Source organism: Podarcis liolepis, assembly GCF_965112155.1.
Source record: "Podarcis liolepis genome assembly, chromosome: 9".
Lineage (NCBI taxonomy): Eukaryota > Metazoa > Chordata > Lepidosauria > Squamata > Lacertidae > Podarcis > Podarcis liolepis.
The window spans coordinates 53,824,230-53,847,291 of NC_139564.1; the positions used below are offsets into that span (position 1 = coordinate 53,824,230).

The 23,062-nt window shown below is 43.3% G+C and overlaps 1 protein-coding gene across 8 annotated transcripts in view; it reads right to left on the reverse strand.

The window, feature by feature from the left end:
- Window positions 1-23,062, reverse strand: part of LNX1 (ligand of numb-protein X 1) — a 118,256-nt gene that overhangs the window by 9,607 nt on the left and 85,587 nt on the right. For all 8 annotated transcript variants that reach the window (XM_083459883.1, XM_083459887.1, XM_083459886.1 and 5 more), the window contains 5 exons: window positions 22,637-22,839; window positions 20,804-21,175; window positions 15,191-15,325; window positions 4,102-4,282; window positions 1,403-1,631 (listed from right to left, as the gene is read on the reverse strand). In XM_083459883.1, coding sequence (XP_083316009.1) covers window positions 1,403-1,631; window positions 4,102-4,282; window positions 15,191-15,325; window positions 20,804-21,175; window positions 22,637-22,839 — 1,120 coding nt within the window. The remainder of the gene's footprint in view (window positions 1-1,402; window positions 1,632-4,101; window positions 4,283-15,190; window positions 15,326-20,803; window positions 21,176-22,636; window positions 22,840-23,062) is intronic.

Below are 23,062 nucleotides of genomic sequence, written 5' to 3' on the forward strand. Positions count from 1 at the left end.
GTCAGGGGTACCTTTACCTTTTTATGCATCTAATAACATATTACTGCTGTATGTGTGATATACATTCCCATTAGGCAGAGGATAAACTAATACAACATAACCTAAATAGTTCATATATTTTGATAAGTGGAAGATGAGATTAAAACAAAAAGTGAGTGTGCAAAGCTGCAAAAGGAGTCTCTTATATAACTAACATTTTCTCACTGGTGGGCTGCTGGAGGGAAGATTTAGCTCGAGGGCAGATTTAATTCAGTGTCAGCCTGGTAGGATCTCGTTTTTAAAATTCCAGTTCAGACGAATGCTGCAATGATTTATGCCCCGCGGAGTCATTAAAATGTGCTGTGTGAGTGGGTGACAAAGTACGCACTCTGTGGTTTTACTAAAAATTGCAACACAGCTGCTTCCGGCCCATTAGAGAGGTGAATGTTTTCTTTTCTTCTTTTTTTGAGGGGGAGGGGGTTTGGATAATTTCAGCCCATGAGCGCGTACACAGTTTTTGAACATCTGGGCAAAGTCAAACAATTTAAAATGGCATATAACTGAAACGGTGTCTGTGCAGTCTGCAAGCTGCAGGGACTGTCTGGGAGGACGCAGGGTGGTCTGGCATTCAAGATCCTGTATTCTAAGAGCATAGATGCGATCTCTGAAGGGTTTCCCTCGCTACTTTGACAGCCAGACACTTTTTCAGAAATGGGCCTGCTCAGGATCTTTTCTGCTCCGTTAAATACAGTCCTTTCTGTGTGGTGTGTGTGTACACACATGCCAAGTCTGGAATTAATTCAGGTGTCAATGCAATACATCAACTCAGGGGAAAGAGTCAGGTAAGCACCCCAAAGGTATCAATAGTGAATCTGTGACCCTCCGAGTGATGCTACTGGACTCTGGGATGCGGTGGCGCTGTGGTCTAAACACCTGAGCCTCTTGGGCTTGCTGGTCAGAAGATTGACGGTTTGAATCCCCGCAACAGGGTGAGCTCCTTTTGCTCTGTCCCAGCTCCTGCCAACCTAGCAGTTCAAAAGCACACCAGTGCGAGTAGATGAATAGGTAGCACTGTGGCAGGAAGGTAAACGGCATTTCAGTGCACTCTGGTTTCCATCACGGTGTTCTGTTGCACCAGAAGCTGTTTAGTCATGCTGGCCACATGACTTGGAAAGCTGTCTGCGGACAAACGCCTGAAAGTGAGATGTGCGCTGCAACCCCATAGTCGCCTTTGACTGGACTTAACCATCCAGGTGTCCTTTACCTTTTACCTGTACTGGATTACACTTCCAATCAATGCTGGCCACTAGACATGCCAGCTGGGACTGATGGGAATTAAGAGTCCAGGAACATTGGAAGGGCCACAGATCCCCTATCCCTGCCATAATCCCTTTCAGCACATGGAAATACTCCCAGGACTTACCGTGGGACCTCGAGCCACATCACCCAGGATGGAGACCATTCGCTCGGGCTAGACGAGTTCAAACTGGCATCGAGCAATGAGAGGTCATCGCCATCCTCCAAGGTCTCGCAGTCTTTCATTTCTAATGCTTTGAGGACAACAGACGAGGAGATGTTTTTCAAAAGGGCTACAGCCTCCCCACGGCTCACACCTGTCAGATCAATTCCATTCACATTGAGCAGAATATCACCTGGAAGGCAGGAAATGAAGGGGAAAAACACCTGTTAGCAGTTAATAAAATACACTTTTGTCATTCAAAGCTGTACCTCTAAACTTAGGAGTGGCCAAATAACAGCTGGGAAGTCCTTAGAGCAGTTTTTATGCCTTTTATAAAATATGTTTTTGAGGTCAGTTGTAGGAGGGGGAAAAAGGTTTTTCCTTGTTTTGAGTTTGCTCTACCCCAAACTCCATTCTAAGAACAGATGCCAATGGGGAACTTGATGTGTTTTGTACAGTACCCATAGATATAGATGGGTTGTTGCCTACAGGTTTGGAAGATCTGGATTCAAATTCCAGTTCAACAAGAGGTAGCATTTGGTATGTTACTGACTTTACTTCAGTTTCTCCCCACTCCAAAAAGAGAAAATAATAATTTTGGGGAAAGGTGGTGATATTTGTTCTGAATGGGCTACCAAATCAGTTTGCCCGTGAGCATTGCAAGCAAAATAAAACTGCAATATCCTTCTAGATCTCTGGTTGTAGAAGAGCTGCAATTTAGACTTGTGCTCTGCCAACGAATCACTAAAAGAAAATGCAATGTTGTGTTTGTTTAAAAGTGGACTCCTATGCTTGCCTACTCAGAAGTATGCCACACTGAATTCCATGGGGTTTACTTAAAGTTAGGTGTGTACAGCATTGCAGCTTTCACATTTAACTATTTCCTCTGAAATCTGTTTGGAATTGTTGTTGTTTTAAACCACCAGTCATTGGCTTGGCCTGCTGCTGTTTTGCTTTAAGCACTGCACCAGTTCACTGTTATCAATATCAGCAGGGCTGATTTAACTCTAGTTTAGGGTGGTGTGAATATGTGCTGTCCCAAATGTCTATGGGTGGAGGGATTATTTTAAGAAATAAAGCACCTTCAGAAACAAAACAAAACTCAAAGGTATGAAGCTAATTGTCTAGTATCTTCCTCACATTGCTGCATGAGAATCACAGACTTCTTGCAAGACTGCAGATAAGGATGACTCACAGAATCATAGAATTGTAGGGTTTGAAGAGACCCTAGTCCAATCCCCTGCAATGCAGCTATCACAGGAATCCCTGACAGATGACCATCCCGCCTCTGTTAAAAAAAACCCAGTGAAGTCTGTTCCACCTGACTCCTTCTAGCTACTTTCATGTAATCAGGATGATACAAAAACCAACATTTCCCGGACTTTCTTCCTAGAGGATACAGCATTCAAATGTTACAATTTCATGTATGTAAGCCAGATAATTACATCGGAAACATGATGATGAATACACAATTGTAAGAAAGCTTCCATTGTCTCCCGAGACAGATGGATGCCAGCCAACCAACCAACCAACTGCCTTGTGCACAGAGAGAGAGCCATTTCTTGCACTTTAAGGATTCCAATTTTGTGAACAAAAGGCTGCTTGAAGCATGTTAGAAGCTACCTAATTCATGATTAAGCCATTTTGAGAATGATGTGGAATGCTAACACTTTTGAAAACTGAAACCAAATTTGGAAGTGGGTAATACTCTGAAATACAAGACACCAGTCTTACGAACACCTCCTTGTGGCATCTGGAATAAATTACAAGTGAATTTCTTTGGTTCCAATTTATATTCAACTGTTTTAAACAGTGGCTCCCTTTTGGACCCACATATACAGTACTGATCACAGAGCTTGAGTTTTAACAAATAGGTTAGATCGAATTCAGGACTGGAAAAAACTTTTTTTATTGGTATTCACTAATAAAGTGACTGGGAGACCAGCTCATTATCATTTTTGTTCCTATATCCTACCTTTCTTGCAATAAGCTCAGAGTATACATAGTGGTTCTCTCACTTTATCCTTAACAACCTTGTGAGTTAGGTTAGGTTGAGAGAGAGAGAGAGAGATTTACATACAAAACATTTGCGATACTTGGCAGCTTTCATAATACTTATTCCAGTAATTCTGAAAATATTTCCATTTCCTATGAAACACATCTGGCCATTATCTGGTCTCTCTGAGTCAAATAAGACTGTGCACCCATCTCAATAACTGTGGGTGGTGAGTCAGAGTCCTGTTTCTTTTTACAGCAATCAACATATTTTCTTATTAAGTCCTTATCTGAACAATACTAAATTATTATACGGTTGAATTATTATTCAGCGAGAAATTAATTTATGAACAGATTTCCTCAATCAAAATAGTGACCAGAATTCCTTAAAACTGCCTATCTGGTAATATGTGTGCAGAAAGTCAGCACTATTTGGTTATGGTTTTTATGTCTAAAATCGTATTTAGTCTTCAGGGGTGTGTGTCAAAAATCACAGTAACAGTGATGATATTCCCAGATTTAACATTACCAGGGCATCATGGACAGTGGCAACTGTACTACAAGGTAACTGAGAACCAGGCCTAACTAAATACAAGAACAGAGTTGTGGTTACAGTTCACAAAGACATACTCAGCTCCAAAGTGTGCTCTGAATTCCTTTAGTCTCACCTGTTTTGATCCTGCCATCTCTGCTGATGACTCCGCCTGGTTCAACACTTATAACGTAGATAGGCAAATCCCATTCCCTGTGGGAGAAGGCACCGCCCGACACAGTCATCCCCAGCGACTCTGCGTTGTCTTTCCGAACGACCACCACCTTTTCATGACAGGTGACCGCATGGAGGCCAGTCTGTGGGGCACAAAGGGCAAACATGAGCAGAGGACATGGAGAAAGCTTTTGGACGGTATGATCGTGATCAGCTACTTCATAACATGGTTCACCATAATCTGATGGCCTTTATGATCAGGGTCAATGGCCCATCTAGTCCAGCATCGTGTTCTCAAGGTGGCCAACCAGATGCCTGTGGGGAAACCCTCAGCACAACGGCACTCTCTCCTCCTGCAGTTTCCAACAACTGATATTCACTGCCTCCATCACTAGAGGTATACATAAGTCGAATGATGCATTGTTTGAGCCAAAGCATTTTCTTTTTTAAAAAAATGAAACACTCTAACTTGCAAGGAAGTGCTGGTTAAGCCATAACGCTGGACATCTGACCCACTTTTGCCTTAATATTTGAGATTAAATTTCTCCACATGAACAAGATCGTGAGAAGAACATTCCCTGCGAATGCACATGGGGGCACATTTAGCGGTTGTTTACCTGGCAGTCATGGCAGTATCTTTTCATACCACTATGAGGTACAAAAAATGGTTGCAAATTTGTGTACTGCCATTCTGCACAGTGTTTTTTTCTATAGAAATTCTGGGAAGCACATATCTTAAGGACGAACATGTACAGAAGGCCTGGTGGCAGGTTTCCAAGTGAATTATTGGTTCACCTGTACATGTGAGTTCTGCATGATTGGACAGATTGTGTCCGCTTGAAACTGGCAGAATAGTGAAGTATTTGAACTGCAGACTTGAGTTCCATACGTCCTGGATGTTTTGGCAATTTCTGTCCAGACACTGCTTTATTCCGACTATATCCAGGAAATTCTGGATGTATGGCAACTCTAGAAAAGCCTCCTCCAACCTGGTGCCCTCTAGATGTTGACAACAACTTCCATGATCCTTGACCACTGGCCATGCTGGGTGGAACTGATGAGAGTTATAACACAAAATCTGGTTGGGAAAAGCTAATATATAAGATCTGTTTTTGGCAATCTAAGACCTCCTTAAATTCTAAAATGTACTCCAAAATCCTTTGGAGATACAAGATAGCTAGGTTCCAGGAATAATTCTAGGAGTTCCTTCAGGAACTTCACTGTGACAGTGCCAAACTCTGATGCATCTAGCAAAGCCTCTAGAATTGTCTTGTGTTCTGATGGATGCTGGTGTTCCCCTAGATCAATCCCAGGCAGAATTGTAAAATTTGAGTTTTTCCTGGACTGCAATTCAGCGGCATCTCACGGCTTAAAGCGTATATGAAGATGCAAGCAGTGGGGTGTGCCTCTATTTGACAAAGGAGCAGCTTACTTGTAAATGAATTTTGCATATACCTCAAAGGGCACCCAATTGGATCATATCTTGAGTACATCTCTTGTTTTAAAAATGTAAATAAATCATTCTGTTTTTATAAATCTGTTCATCTGAAAAGAATCTCATTTCCAGTCTTGTGATCAAAAATTCTCCTCACTGGCAAGTATTCATTTTTGAGAGGAAATACCTTTTTCATAAGTCAGGGCTGCTTCTCACTTTGTACCCAAAGTATGAAAATTATATGCTTCCTCTGACTCACACATCAGTAATGATGCAGCTATTGCAGGCTGTTTACACACCGTTCTATGAAATAAAATTATGTAAACCCAATTAAGGTTAAAGGTGATGTCCAGAATAGGAATGGGAGCTAAATTTGGTTTGGTTCACATTTTAATGGAAGCCTACCTAATTCATACTTCCTGAAACAATGTAAACCAAAACACAGCTAGCCTTCAAGATGTACACTTCTCCAAATTTTTCAATGCAGTTCTCCCACCAAATAATGTGCACAAAAAATCATAATTAGTGAAAATGCCATACAAATGCATTTAGGGGTAAATGTTTGCAAAATGTGTAAATCAGACAAAATTGTGTACAAAAATGAGTACATTAGGACTATAAGAAAGATCACCAACTGATATGAAAATGTGATAAACTGAACCTAAACCTGGAAATGTGAGAAACTCAGGGAAACCGAAATGGATAGATTTGTCTACCCCAGTTCAGAAATCAAGTTGTCACCTACTACATTTTGTCATGATGAAAATTCTGCCACAAGTTTTTCCAAAGCTTTTTTTCAACATGACGTATTATAAACATAAAGCAACTTGTGGAGTCTCGGCTGAGGAAAAGTAGGACAGCAGGGGAGATAAGGATGAAAGGAAAGGAAAGGTTTTATTTTAGTAAACACCACACCAAACTTTGGCTTTCTTACCAATAACCAACTCAGCCAGTCGAAAGGCAATGTTTAGCAATGGCAGTGTTCAGCGTGTTCTTTCCTAAACAAGTGCTTTCTCTTCGTGATTTTGACATTACCTTGGGCGCCCCTCTGACAAGGGGAACACAACAGCTTGCCTGGTTTTTAATATTTACTGTAAGATAAATATTTACAGCAGATTATCTCTCACTCGGTGTCCTGGCGGTTGTCTCACAGGCAATGGCCACAGCTGGATGTACCATTTTAATTACCTGAAGGCTGAAGCTGATCCTTCAGCTACAGGGTTTTATGTCCCTCAGTGTAAAGGGCAAAGTCTTTGAAGGCTAGAAGATAATGTATTTATAAGCAAAACACAGCCATTTCAGCCTACTAAGAATAGTAGGTGGTATTTTAAAACCTGGTTTGACTTTATGTACAAGCTCCAACTGATCTCAAAGAAAACACAATTCAACTTGCACTTCGCCAGGGATATAACTGTAAGCCAGCCTGGGGTGAGGGAGAGAGAGGGTGTTCAGGCTATTAACTGACAAATTCCAGCAGGGCCAAGCCTGCCATGCATAAAGAGGCGAAGCAACCTTCCTCAACAGTATCATAAGGCAGAAACTGATAATGGAATAGTACAGAAAGACTTTTTGAACTGTTGGCAGTAGTGCAGCCAGGAGGTGGGTGGGCTATCATTTGGACTACACTTCAGGCAACAAAATTTCTTGGCCTGGAACTGAATCCAAAGCTAAGTGCTTGTCCACACTTCAGCTTCTTCAACAGGTTTTTCGTTTCCTGCTTTCCCCAGGAAAACCTGCTGTTTACAAACATCAATCTGCAGAAAACCTGGTTGACATTTGTTATGAATCAGCAGTAAACAGTGGGTTTTCCCAGAGAAAGCAGAAAGGCAAACGAAAAGCCTCTCAGACCCAAATCTAGAAAACACAGGGCCTGCAGAAGTGTGGCTGAGCCCTAAACCACCCCACAATTCTTGCTGTATTGGGTCTTCTTGTGATCTCACCAAGCCAGATCCAATTTCGTTAAAGTAAATGTTGAGGAAGCTTTATTTTCCCATTGAGCTGTGCTACCCACTGAAATGGGATAAGGGATTGAGGGGGAAGCACCTAACCAATTCGGACAGACTTCTCCCTCACAGCTGTGCCTGGGACCCTGGACTGCGAGAATGTCCTGAATCCTTAAGACTGGAGAATTCCAGAAACCCCAATCCAGAGAAAGCTAGTCATTGCCAAAACCCAGTAAAACCAATATGACAAGTACAGAGGTACACATAGGGTCCTTTGTGCCCTTGGCAAGGAGCTATATCAGCACACACACATCCAAAAAATCACTTTACTGCAATAGCCACATTTACAGTATGTGCCCCAAGTACTCAAAGCCTTTGGAGGCAAGGAGGAAGGGCGAAAAAATTGCATGCCTTTGTGCTGTGGTGCAAGAAGGATGGGACGTTTCTCCCATGTTTGATTTCGCCTTGACAGTGGCAGTGTGTTGACACACACATACAACATATACTCCATACAGTCCACCTTTCTCCTACGACTCAGCTCCAGGCTCTTGTCTAAATTCATGACCTTACACAGATAACTGGAGACAGACTTCTATGGTGATTTTTGCACCTCTCCTGGGGGCTGTTTTTACTTTTGGACATGTGTGTAACTTTATTTGGATTCGGGATATAATCTTTCAGTTTTATATTTTATTTTGGGTGTACAAAGGGCGATTCCACCTTTACAGATTAATACATGGGGATTCCTTATTTTTCTCCTGCTTTCAAATTCATTGTTTCTTTGTATCCCCATCTTATCTATTAAGCTCCTTGGGATTGGCCAAACACAAACAGCTATTCTGTAAAGTGCCACGTATCATGTAGCTCTGGCTGTAATATGGCAAAGGGTTAAGGAGAGAAAGGTTAAAAGGCCAGTGCATATTTTTAGTGTTTGGAAAAGATTATTGGTACATGTTAATCTCAAAGAAGAAGAAGAAGAAAGGAAAAGAATGCCACAAAGAAAATCTGGAACAGAATAGCTTTAGATAAAAGGAGATGTGGCAATTGGTTTAAATTGCAGAAGGGAAACGTATAGCTGATATTAGGAAACAGCTTTAAGAAAACACTGATGGAATTAGTTTGGGAAGCATAAAAATATAGTGCTAGATAATTCTTAGGGTTGCTCTTCTTACTATATGAGGACAAGGAGGTATCACATCCTCTTGCCTGCTCCCCCTCCGTAACATAAAAGTGTATGATCATTCTCAACAGGCAAAATACACACCAAATTGCTGCTAATGGTGTCCGATGCTTCATTTCTTAATAGTGCCTCACAACTTCCCCAAAGCTTGGTGCTGGACAACTCAGTGTTTACAATTGGCACCGGCTTCAGAGCCAGCCTATTTCCACATGGAGGCAGGCAGGATGTCATGGTTTTCTTTGCCAAAAGGGATGGCTGAGCCCTTTTATAATAACAAATGATGTTGAAGGTTGGAGTTTATTCTTGGCACTGGATATTAGAAACTTGAAAGCAATATCAACCCCACATTTACATCTGTGTCCTTGGAAATGTCGAAGCGGAGAGTCAGCTCTCGAAGAAAAAAGAAATGAGGGGGTGGGGTTTTTAAAATCAAATTATGCTAGAGAGAGTAGAATGTTTTAAGTGTGTCAACAGAATATACAATAAAATCCAATTTGGAGGTGGTGAAATTTGACTGTGCAATCTCTCGCCCCCCCCAAATCAAAATATCGAAATAAAGTAACTAGATTGAAGTGTGAGTGTGGTGGCATTTTGAGCTGGAAGCTTGAAGGCTCTCCAAAACTCAACAAAATCAGTTTATAATTACATTTTGGGTGAGGATGAGGATAGTTAATGTACATAGACGCTAAATTTAGCACCTCAGGCAGAAAACAACTGGCAATATAGCAACTTTAAGCTCTGACTGTGTAAAGAAAACTGCACTCCCCCCACACACAGTGATTCCCTTAAGCAATTTCAGCTGCAAACAGGATACATCAGAGGAGATCTGAATTTATTTGTTTAATTTTTTAAAATATATATTTTAAGGTTGCCTTTAAGGGCAAAGGCTTACGCTTTCTTAGAGCAACAGAAAGTAAATGGTGTTAAGAAGCACAGTTTAATTTATTTCAGGATCAGCTAATTTGGAACTGCAGCCAATGACGAACTGGGAAGAATGTGCTACAGACGTGAGACTTTCCCTTGCAGGTTCCAAAAGCCAGATACCATCACCCTGATGGGCCCACTTTAGGGTAGCAGTGTTTTGGGCAGAAACACCCACAACCACATGCCCACCGAAACTTGAAAGACTGACTAGTAAAATCTAATGGCTCCCTTCTGCGATTGGATTGAAGACTTATACAACTTGCAACATATGAACAACTTGCATATAAATGCAGACTTGCCATGGACAAATTCAATGATATATAGGGAATCCATTCTTACAAATACTGTAATAGGTTAAGATCTGGTGAATTACAATAACAACTTTGTAAAGTATAGAGTTTGGAGTTCCCCCCTTCTCTCCCTTTAGTTTCCCTTCTACATGAGTGCTGTTTCTCTTTTTTCTCTCTCTCTCTTTTATTTACGTCTCACCATATTTAGTGCACATATAATTATGTACTTTTAAACTTTCAATATATATATTTTTTTTAAAAAAGAACCAGATCCAATGTTGACACTCGACAACCTGCAGGAATCTTGGAGAATCTGAAATGAATTGTTGAAATGTATAAGCCTGAAAATCGTAAAAATTTCTTTTTAAAAAAGAATCTGAAATGATACACTTACAAGGATCCAGGAGGACAAATGTGGAAATGGAAGAGATCAGATATTATCTTCCAGATTCCAAAAGAAATTTTAAAAATCAATTTAATGTTGTGTTTTATATTGTTGTAGCCCAGCCTCGGAGAGGAAGGTAAACGATGGTACGACATTAAATTAATAATTCTGAAATCTCAGAAACGGTTGTTGGTTTTTTCATTTTGACAAACCTCACCCTTCTCTCACTCCCCCTCTCTCCTGAAATTCAACATCCTTCTCACACTGCCCATGCAGGATCCTTCCTCTTGCTGGGTCAGACATTGGTTCATCTACTAGAGCAGAGCTTTCCAAACTTTCCATGTTGGTGACACACTTTTTAAGACGTGCATCATTTCTCCAACACAGTAATTCAATTTTACTAGCAAACTGGAGGTTGAACTGACCCAGTGATGGCCAAACTTGGCCCTCCAGCTGTTTTGGGACTACAGTTCCCATCATTCCTGACCACTGGTCCTGTTAGCTAGGGATGGTGGGAGTTGTAGTCCCAAGACAGCTGGAGGGCCAAGTTTGGCCATCACTGAACTAACCCCTTTCCAACCTCAGGAGGAGCGCAGGGAGCATTCACGAGACACACCTACACACTAATGTGTCGCGACACAGAGTTTGGAAAGCTAGAGTGTTGTCCCAACAGCAGGGACGGGGAACCATTGCCTTCCAGATCTTGTGAAACAAGCTGACTCCAACATAATGTGTTCAAATAAGTTATCTTTCATGTCAGCCCACTCCTTTGCTCAAGATGCTGCTTGGCTTTGTTTTGGCTCAGCTTCACCTTGGATGATATTATATATATATATATATATATATATATATATATATATGGTTTTGGTGTCTTCGGGTACCCGTGAAAATCTACGAAAGCATATATATATATACACACACACACACACACACACACACACACATACATATACCGTGTTTTTTGCTCTATAAGACGCACCAGACCACAAGACGCACCTAGTTTTTGGAGGAGGAAAACAAGAAAAAAAATATTCTGAATCTCAGAAGCCAGAACAGCAAGAGGGATCGCTGTGCAGTGAAAGCAGCAATCCCTCTTGCTGTTCTGGCTTCTGGGATAGCTGCGCAGCCTGCATTCGCTCCATAAGACGCACAGACATTTCCCCTTACTTTTTAGGAGGGAAAAAGTAAGACTTATAGAACAAAAAATACGGTATATATATATATATATATATATATATATATATATATATATAGGCTGTTTTAGACCAATAAGAACGTCAGCTTCCTTTTGCTACAGAAAGGTGAAAAACCAAGGAAGTCACAGGGTAATAGCACAAAAGAGCTGATGCACAGAGGACAAGGGGTGTTCTCAAGAATTACAATAGTACCTTGGGTTACATACGCTTCAGGTTACAGACTCCGCTAACTCAGAAATAGAACCTCGGGTTAAGAGCTTTGCTTCAGGATGAGAACAGAAATTGTGCTGCGGTGGCACGGCGGCAGCGGGAGGTCCCATTAGCTAAAGTGGTACCTCAGGTTAAGAAGTTTCGTGTTAAGAACGGACCTCCGGAACAAATTAAGTTCTTAACCCGAGGTACCACTGTATAGGGAAAGGGAGCAGGAATGAAGTGCACAGCATGTGGCTTTCCTTTCTAGCCAACTCAAAAACAAGGCAAACAAGAGAGATTAAGTAACGTTCCTCAAAGCAGCCTTCTGAAATGGTGACCTCTATTGAAGAGGTCAAAAAGGAGGCAAGCACAGCCTATCAGCTTGTCATTGTGTGGTCACTAAGTTGACATTGCTGACACATGGAGCAAAGAGAGCAACGAAACTTGCTGAAAGGGTATTTTATTTGAATGATCTTAGTCATCTCCTGGTTCCTAGGGTCCAAAGAACACTGTCTTCACCTGAAGAGGCAGTGTGCAATGACAAATGCAACAGAGCTGGTATTCTACTTAATTAGAAAACTTCTCCCTCTGCTCTTTTACCAGTGAGGCTCTCAGAGCAGCTTAGAGAAGATTATAATCAAATAAAACAAAGTAGCAGCAAAGCAGATGAAATTCCAGCAGAAAGCCGCCTTAAAACAGATGCCTAAAAGGTGTAGGGAAATAAAAAGGTCTTCACTTTGGAGGAAGCGAAAAGGAAAATGATGGGGACAAGGAAGATCCATGGATGGCTTGCCTTTCTCAAATAGTCACTGGTGGCAGAAGGACCAAATAGAGACAAACCTGGCCTCCTCCAACAGAAGAGCAGCAGCTGCAGGGGGCTTTCCTCCCCAGACAGAAAACAACAACACTCAGCTCAATACTACAACTGCAGAAGCAAGGGAAAAGGCCACACTTGCCTCATTGCTCTGCCAGTCTGCTAACACCAGGAACAGAAGATCACCCTGACTCAAACTACATGCTCTTCGTTCATGCTCTTAGTTCATGTCATGACTTGAAGAACCAACAACTCTCCTCTTTCTTTCCCTGCAACTCCCTTGTGTGTCTTAAGTTTGTAAGTGTGATACCAGGCTTCTATATCATCACCATCACCATCTTCAATAACTGCCTGAAAAGTAGGACTGAAATATAGCAAAAATATGCCTTGCTAGGTGTACAAGTTCACAATCTTATGGTATCTGGGTATGAAGCAGTTTAGACCTTTAAACTTTAGAGCAACCTCTTTGAATTGTGCTCAGAAATGGACTGGGAGCCAGTGGATTTGTTTCACGTTTTCACATGAAACTGCCCAGCTACTAATATCTTCCTCGGATGTCATTCTTCTGGTTTCTCTGCTTTCATTGGTGAGCAGAGGTGGCTGGCATCCATTGGAGCTTGTAGGGTGGAAGGCAGGGAGCCCAACAGTAGGTGGCGCCATAGCCGAAGACAGGCAGAGCCAACTAATTCTAGTCTTGTCCCCATCCGCCTCTCTGCTGAGTTCTACAAGGGCGGCACTGAGGCTGAGGAAGAGGATACTGATAGGTTATGCTGCCCCCAAAATTGGTTGTAAGTAAGAAGGTTTTGTTGTTTAGTCGTTTAGTCGTGTCTGACTGTTTGTGACCCCATGGACCAGAGCATGCCAGGCACTCCTGTCTTCCACTGCCTCCCGCAGTTTGGTCAAACTCATGCTGGTAGCTTCGACAACACTGTCCAACCATCTCGTCCTCTGTCGTCCCCTTCTCCTTGTGCCTTGTGCCCTCAATCTTTCCCAACATCAGGGTCTTTTCCAGGGAGTCTTCTCTTCTCATGAGGTGGCCAAAGTATTGGAGCCTCAGCTTCACGATCTGTCTTTCCAGTGAGCACTCAGGGCTGATTTCCTTCAGAATGAATAGGTTTGATCTTCTTGCAGTCCATGGGACTCTCAAGACTTGTCTCCTCCAGCACCATAATTCAAAAGCATCAATTCTTCGGCGATCATCCTTCTTTACGGTCCAGCTCTCACTTCCATACATCACTACTGGGAAAACCATAGCTTTAACTATAAAGACCTTTGCTGGCAAGGTGATTTCTCTGCTTTTTAAGATGCTGTCTAAGTAAGAAGGTGGAGGTTGGCAAAGGGCAGACTGGGATTGATGGGGCAGGGCCCCATTTACCCTAATGGAGCCACCTCCACTGAAGGTGAGGCAGGCAGCAACACTTCCTTGGTCCTCTGGTGCCCTGAGTTTGGAGCCTGCTCCATAAGATCTGATGTTATTTCAGCCCCAGCTTATGACATTTCATTTGCCCAAGCCTTTCGTGTGCTGAATTTTTAAGGTGACATTTTAATCTGGCCTATTGCTCTTTTTTTCCAGCTACAGTTTCTGTGGTCTTTTATATGGTTGTTGTACGTTTTATACTTTTACCATTAGCTGTTCTGGCAGATTTTTAAAAAGATATTAAAAAAAAGAAAAAAAGGCTGGGCTATTTAAATTCTAAGTGTAATATTCACAACTTTCTTACCTGCCCTTAACCGTAAGGTACCAGGAAGAGTTATAACAATAAACAAATACACAATTCCACCAGTATGCCAATTCCACCTCTTGCTTATGTCACTGTGGCAGCAGCTTGAATAAAGGGAGAGATAGTATAAAAGGACTCGTAGGACTTCAGTGAAACTGCTGGCGTTCATGGACAGAAGACGAGAGAGGGAGGAAACCAAACAATTCTCCCTCAGGATGCTAAATATCCTTACCTCTGTTTGTCAAACCTGAGGTATGAGTAATGGGAGCCCTGCTCCCTTATGAGGACTGACTTTATTGTCCTGCATCCAAAGTCATAAGTTACAAACTGAAAAAAGGAGTTTGTTTAAAAATAGCCCCTCATGCTTTCTATTTTAGTATTTAGTAAATCACAGCAGTGGCCCCCTATGGATGCTGCGAAGAAGGCAAGAAACTGGCAGCATGTTGAAACTCCACCCTCACATCCCTCTCTTGATAGCAGTTAACCCCAAAATTGACTGACAGGATGACAGTCCTCCTATTAATCTTTTACCAGATGGTAGGAATCTCTGAAGCAACGGCTTTGGCCTTCATGCTCTCCTCCAGATGGAGAAAGTGGAGATAAGCTTCTCTTTGTTGTTGTTTATTAACGTACATTATGTTTTTGCTGGAAAGCACAGTTGCAAATAGAATACGCGAGGGACACATGCATATAAAACTTTTTGTGCCCTAGTTTTCTTTCAACTTCCTCCTCCTCACCCCCTGCACTCTCTGCCATCCATTCACAAGACAGCAGCACTTCCCAGGGTATAAACAAAGAGGATCAAGGTTTCTGTGTTTACACAGCAAAGCTAAAATGTGCTCATTTCAGTGATACTGTCCAGAGAGGATACTTAGAGACATTAACACATTAGTCAGGGTTCCAGACACCCTCTTTCCCCTGCCCTCTCCACAGAAGAAACCACAATATGGGGAATGAGTACTAGGCCTCACCTTGTTAGGATTGTTCCTCAGAGAGGGGAAGAGCTGGTGGCTACCATTGTAATCCCATCCAGCCTCCTGCAAGATATCAGGAGTCTGTTGCCTGGTTTGCCGAGACACAGTAAAGTGAACTCGCTTCTGACTAGCCTGTGTACAGATAGAAGAGAAACAAATCCAGCTTGTTAATCAGTTGCAAAAGCAAATCTCTCAGGACTGGAAGAATGCAGATATCTTTAAATTATTTTATTAATATGACTCCTTATAGTCCATCATACCACTTCTACATATTTCTCACTGTAGACAGATCCATCAAACAATTCATAATATTAAGTAATCAGTGGCCTATTTAATTATTTAAAGTCTTTTTTGCATTGTGGGTTGTTGTTTTTTTACTAATTGGACAGAGGGTGGTTTTTATTTTGTTTTTTATTCCCCCCCCCCTTTCTTTTTCCTTTCTCCTCCTGTGATGAGGCTGCATTTTAATGTTTTAATGTATTTTAATCTTGTTTTTAAGTTGTATTCATTCAACTTGTTTTTATTATTGCTTGTTAGCCGCCCTGAGCCCGGCCTTGGCTGGGGAGGGCAGGGTATAAATAAAATCTATTATTATTATTATTATTATTATTATTATTATTATTATTATTATTATTAACTTACATCTCATTTTTTGTCAGACTTTTGCTGCCAAAAAAGGTGAGACAAGATAGCAAAAATAAAAATTAATGTGGGGGGGGGTGAAGAAGAAGAAAAGACTGGTGCTCCCCTATTGGAAATATAGAAAAGCAAAATGCAACTCCTGGTCAATACAACACAAAAGGCAGTAGTTAAATGTAACATTCTGCCCCGCGTTTGGATCTAGCTATCTGCATCCATTCATTTGTATTATTAATACAAACCCACCCACAATTCTATCCTGGGCTTTTATGGCATGCCATCGTACAGGAATATCGGCATCTGAACTTTAAATCCACATAGTCACAGTATTGTCTTGTAACTAAAAACAGATGTCTGAAAAAGATTTAGATTAAAGCCATAGGCATGATATGAAACTAAACCAGCTGGTGGTGTAATAACTAATTAATACACAGATCTATTCTATATGAAATAATATGAAATGTATTATAAAGTCAGATGGAGATAAATCTATGGTTTACCTCATGAACTGCTTATTTACAAGTAGTTGCAAATGTGATGAACTGCTTGTGTGTGGTGGTCGAAATGCGGTTGGAGTGCCAGAAGTTCATATAAAGCATTTCTCTGAAATCTCATGGTTCTTTCTATATCATGGGTCTGCGTGAGAATTATTGGGGCTGAACTTGAAAAACTGAGAGGTGACATGACAGCTCTTCATATATTTGAAGATGGCTATCACATGGATGATGGAAAGCTTGTCCCACCAGAGGGTGGGACCCAAACCGATGGATTCAAATTATAGGAAAGGAGATTCTGATAAATATTAGGAAGAACTTTCTGACAATAAGTACAGTTTTTCCACATTTCTCCATCAGTTTGCTTCTCTCCCCCCCCCCTTTAAGTAGGAAAATGTAAGGGCTTCAACTGCATTATTAAACATTTCTGTGGATTCTTTCAAGTTCAGTGGGTGCACATGCACACACATGGGCTCTTTCTGCTTATAAAGCACTCTTGATCTTTTCATAAATCTAAGTATAATTTGAAATACTAGCCTCTAGAAGGGTATTCCCTTTGATGCACATGCACGCGCGCACACACACACACGATACCTTGGTTCTTGAACTCAACCCATTCTGGAAGTCTGTTCAGCTTCCCAAAGGTTAAAAAACCAAGGCACGGCTTCTAATTGGCTGATTGGCCCCGGAAACAATGCCGACAGCCGAAACGGACGTTCAGCTTCCGAAAAACGTTCGCAAACCAGAACACTTACTTCTGGGTTTGTGGCATTCGGGAGCCGATTTGTTCATCAACTAAGCCATTCAGGAACCAAGGTACCTGGCTTGTGTGACAGAGACCTGGTTGAATGAGACAGATGGGCCCGTCCTTGCTGCCGCTTGCCCACCAGGTTTCTCTTACGCACAGCAACCCAGGTCATGTGGGCGGGGAGGGGGGGTTGCAGTGATTTTTAGGAAGTCATTAGTCTGCACCAGGCGTCCTACTGGGAAGACCCAGTTTTCTGAGTGCATGTTCTGGAAGTTGGGCAATAGGGGCAGTACAGGATTCCTTTTGGTGTACCGACCTCCCCGCTGCACCAAGGATTCCCTGTCCGAGCTGCTTCAGGTCGTGGCGGATGTTCTCCTGGAGACACCTAGTTTGGTTGTCCTAGGGGATTTTAACATCCACGCCGACACGACCTTACAAGGGGCCGCTCGGGACTTCGTGGAAAGCATGGCCTCCATGGGGCTGTCCCTGAATAAGTTGGGCCCAACTCATAGTCATGGACATGCCTTAGACCTGGTATTCACCTCTAGCGACGTGGGTGATCTGACACTAAGTAAAAATGAAACCAAAGAAGTGCCATGGTCAGATCACTTCCTGGTGCAACTGGACTTCTCCGTGACCCTTCCCCTCTGCAGGGAGGTGGGACCAATTCGGATGGTCCGCCCCCGCCACTTAATGGATCCAAATGGTTTCCAGAGAGTGGTAGGGGATGCTTTATCCCATGTTGATGGCCTTTCAGCTGATTCCCTGGTGGCCCGCTGGAATGCGGAGTTAACCAGGGCTATCGACTGTCTGGCTCCGAAGCGCCCTCTCCGATTGCATGGAGCCCGGACAGCCCCGTGGTTTTCTTCGGAGCTGAGGGCGATGAAACAATCGCTGAGACGGCTAGAGCGTCGGTGGCAGAAAACTCACTCCGAATCTGACCGGACACAGGTTAGAGCTCAACGTCGAGCCTACCAAGTGGCGATAGCGACGGCGAAGAAGACTTTCTTCACCGCCTCTATTGCATCTGCAGAAAATAGTAGCAGGAGACTCTTTCAGGTGGTCCGCAATTTAACGGAACCACCTTTACCATCGGGGCTTTGTAAAGACCCCAAGATCTCCTGCAACGATTTTGCAAAGTTTTTTGCAGATAAAATCACTCATATTCGGAAGGAGCTAGACACCACCGTGGGAGCAGGGCTGGGGCGGGAGAGTGCTAGAGCCCTGTCTGGTCAAGTTGCATGGAATCAATTTCAATCCGTTACCCCCGAGGATGTGGACAGGCTGCTTGGACGAGTGAAACCAACCACCTGTCTCCTTGATCCTTGCCCATCCTGGCTTATAAAAGCTAGCCGGGAAGGGCTGGGCGATGGGCTCTGCGGGGTGGTGAATGCTTCCCTCTGTGAGGGAACATTCCCAGATCCGCTGAAAGAGGCGGTCATTAAACCGCTTCTTAAAAAACCATCTTTAGACCCGGCCAGTATGGCCAACTATCGCCCAGTCTCAAATCTTCCATTCTTGGGCAAGGTGATTGAGCGTGTGGTTGCTGAACAACTCCAGGCACGCCTGGAGGATGCGGACCATTTGGATCCCTTCCAATCAGGGTTCAGGCCTCATCATGGGACTGAAACTGCCTTGGTCGCACTGGTTGATGATCTCCGGCGAGCTAGGGACAAAGGTGAGAGTTGTTTCCTAGTTCTGCTGGATCTCTCAGCGGCCTTTGATACAATCGACCATAACATCCTTCTGGACCGTCTAGAGGGGTTGGGAGCTGGGGGCACTGTTATACAGTGGTTTCGCTCCTTTCTCCTGGGCCGTGTTCAGAAAGTGGTGGTGGGGGATGAGTGTTCAGACCCTTGGGCCCTCACTTGTGGGGTGCCTCAGGGTTCCGTCCTCTCCCCCATGCTTTTTAACATCTATATGAAGCCGCTGGGAGAGATCATCAGGGGGTTTGGACTGGGTGTCCATCAATATGCAGATGATACCCAGCTCTACCTTTCTTTCAAATCAGAACCAGTGAAGGCGGTGAAGGTCCTGTGTGAGTGCCTGGAGGCGGTTGGAGGATGGATGGCGGCTAATGGATTGAAGTTGAATCCTGACAAGACAGAAGTACTGTTTTTGGGGGACAGGGGGCGGGCTGGTGTGGAGGACTCCCTGGTCCTGAATAGGGTAACTGTGCCCCTGAAGGACCAGGTGCGTAGCCTGGGAGTCATTTTGGACTCACAGCTGTCCATGGAGGCGCAGGTCAATTCTGTATCCAGGGCAGCTGTCTACCAACTCCACCTGGTACGCAGGCTGAGACCCTACCTGTCCGCTGACTGTCTGGCCAGAGTGGTGCATGCTCTAGTTATCTCCCGCTTGGACTACTGCAATGCGCTCTACGTGGGGCTACCTTTGAAGGTGACTCGGAAACTACAACTAATCCAGAATGCGGCAGCTAGACTGGTGACTGGGGGCGGCCGCCGAGACCACATAACACCGGTCTTGAAAGACCTACATTGGCTCCCAGTACGTTTCCGAGCACAATTCAAAGTGTTGGTGTTGACCTTTAAAGCCCTAAACGGCTTCGGCCCAGTATACCTGAAGGAGCGTCTCCACCCCCATCGTTCTGCCCGGACACTGAGGTCCAGCGCCGAGGGCCTTCTGGCGGTTCCCTCATTGCGAGAAGCGAAGCTACAGGGAACCAGGCAGAGGGCCTTTTCGGTGGTGGCGCCCGCCCTGTGGAATGCCCTCCCATCGGATGTCAAGGTGATGGACAACTACCTGACATTCAGAAAACATCTTAAGGCGGCCCTATTCAGGGAAGCTTTACTGTATGATATTTTAGTGTTTTTTGGTTTCTGTGGAAGCCGCCCAGAGTGGCTGGGGAAACCCAGCCAGATGGGCGGGGTACAAATAATAAATTATTATTATTATTATTATTATTATTATTATTATTATTATTACCATGGAGACTGGGTCATTTTTACCACCATAAAGCCAAACTGCTATGTTTGGCTTCAGAACATAACAAGAGTATCCTGATTCTCACAGTGGCTAACTAAATGCCCAAGAGAAGCCCTTAGGACATGAGGGCAACTGCCCTCTCCCCCAATATAATTTCCCAGCAACTGGCAATCAAAGACATACTGGCTCAGTTCTTGGAGGCATACTACACAGCCCTTATGATTAGTAGCCACTGATAGCCATATCTCCCATGGCTTTCTCTTGCCCTTATTAAAAGCCATCTAAGCTGGTGGTCCATCTCCACATTTTGTGACTTGCTTCCATGAACGGGTGGACCTAGCTAAAACTTCAAACCTGCTATCATCATACATCTATGTACTTCAGTATGGGAAACAGGCCAGAATCTCAGATGACGTCACCCACCTACACAATAAAGAGCAGGCTAGAAGCACTTTTGTAAAAATAAAATTCCATGTTGCTAATTCAGGAATGATTTGTAATGCTTTAGGAATACGTCTCACTGAATGAGATTAGTAATGTGTTCGTTCTAATGAAATATTGTCACAATACTCCACAGGAATTAGAGGTCCCTTTGATGACATTTAGTATATTATCTCCACTTTCCCGCCAATGTTAGCAAATGGATTGCACTTAGGGAGCATAGTTAACTTGGCAAGAGTGGAAGTGGAACAGCTTTCTCTTGCTAAGTGTACAGTTCATGTCTTGAAATATCATCGCTTATCAGATATGCTCAGAAATGGCGAGGAAGTTGTTGAGTCAAACCTGTATCAGCTGGGCTGCACTTTCTGGACTTCCGTATCGAAGATCGTGCCCGTTAATTGCCAAAACCCTGTCATTCTCCTGAAGCTGCCCATCGCGGGCAGCAACGCCTCCTTCCAGCATGTTGAAAACAAACACCCCAGTTTCATCAGCCTTGCGGACCAGCTTGATGCCCAGCTGCTCATCTGGGCTGCTTTTGTTCAGAACCACATGAAAACTGTCGTCCCTGTTGCAGGGAATGTCCAGAGAAAGTCCACTGTTTCGGCAACGGTACCTCTGCTCTCTGAGTACGGTGAGCCGGAGGACTTGGCAAGGTTGCCTCAGGACCGACAAGGCGTAGCTGTGCGGCACATTTCTGATGTCTATGCCATTTACCTGGAAGACAGAACCACAAACCAGTAAGTTTTTTTTTTAAAAAGGCCATCTAATTTGAACTGGCACTGCCAGACAGAAAGACCTACTTGTACAGATGTCTTCCTGTTAGAGCGACATGTGGCATTTGCCTCCCTCAAAAGAAGCCAAGTTTTCATTATATAATATCCTTTCCCCACAAGGACAGCACACACTGTACTCTTTTCTTCCTCTCCTGCTGATTATCTCCAGACATAATGGCTATTTTTCAATTTTATTACTGCTCCTCCTCAGGCTCCAATATCCTCTCGCCTATCTCAATTTTGAGTCCAGCGGCTTCTCCTTTTCCAGTGCTGCCATTCCCCACTAACCCTGCCTTCTCTCCCACTCTAGTATTTATCTGTTGCCTCAATGATACGTGGACTATAATTGAAAGACGCCACCCTCGATTTCTGAACGATAAAAGAATATGGATATTGATCACGGTCCACATCTTCACTAAACAGTATAAATAGTGGGACTGAAGGAGGGCGCAGGCAGAAAACCCAAGTTTTAAATACTTAGGAAATCACATATGTTTGAAATGGCTGTCAGCCATTTTATACCAATGTTTCATTGGGGTTCTCGTTTGTTTTCACAGGAGATTTAATCCTATCTCTGCTAATACTTCTAGCCCTTAAATTTGCTATAAGGGAAATAAATCAAGCAACGGTTTAGAGATGCAGTTTTATGCAGCTGACCCGCTGACTCGAGTCCCTGTGGAAAATGCATTCTTTCTCCAGCAACTTGACTTAGCCTTCTCTCAGAGAATGAGAACTGAGTACGGAATAGCAAATTTCTGCTATAAAGTCGGAAGTAGGGCTGGATGCATCCTTCGGCAAAATAAGCCTTAGAGAAGGGAACCTACCAAATTGGGAGCTTTCTCCATGGGGAAAAACACCACTGATCTTCTATTTAGCTCAGTAACACTGCAAGTGCTCCTAAGAGTAGTTAAGCATTGCCCCATCTGGGAAAAAAGTATTTGCAGCAGCACCAGGGAGTTGTTTCCTCAGCACTGCTTCAGTTAAGGTGACCACATGTAAAGGGGGCAGCATTTCTGTTAATACAGTGGTGGTCAACCATTTTGGCAAGCATACTACAAGTCAAGTCCGAAATACGAGAGACTGATGAAGAGCTGGATTTAGGCCTACTGAGTCCACAACGATCCAACAAAAAGCATACTAAATACAAATAATTCTGCCTTAACTAGGTGAAGGATTGCTGTTGAAATGCCTAAGTTTGACTTCAAAATGAATCCACACCAGTAAACAGAAAGATGCTGCTCTTCTTTATGTCTTCTTCCTGTCACCCCTTCCTCTTCTGGGCAGGCGAAGAATGTTTGCCATGTCCTCAAGCTGAATTAGGAACCTTTACATAAAAGCAGTGTCTCTACGTACACTATTAAAAGTCTCCTCACATTTGCATCCACCTCCATTAAGAGTGTACCTTTAGTATCATGTCCCCTGGCAGCAACCTTCCATCCCTGGCAATGATTCCATCTCGGTAGATGTGCTGTATGATGATGTGAACCAATGGGGTTTCGCTGCCTCCCACAATCCTAATGGCAAGGCTTTCATTGGGATCACTGCGGCTGATCTTAATGCAGGTAATTTCACCATCTGGGATGAGGTGGTATAGCCTTGGGAAGACTGAAAACACAGAGAGAAAACGCCTTTATTCAGAATACGGATCCCTGGTTTTTGCATTTTTTTGTTTGAATAAATCTAGCCATAGAACATGCAGCTTTGCACAGTTGACCCAACTAGGCTTTAACAGATCTGCTACATGTTAAAAGGGGTAAGAGATTACATCCATGCTGGTTCATGGTGCAAGAAGGATTTTTCCCTCCTAAGCTAAAATAATGCATGCTAA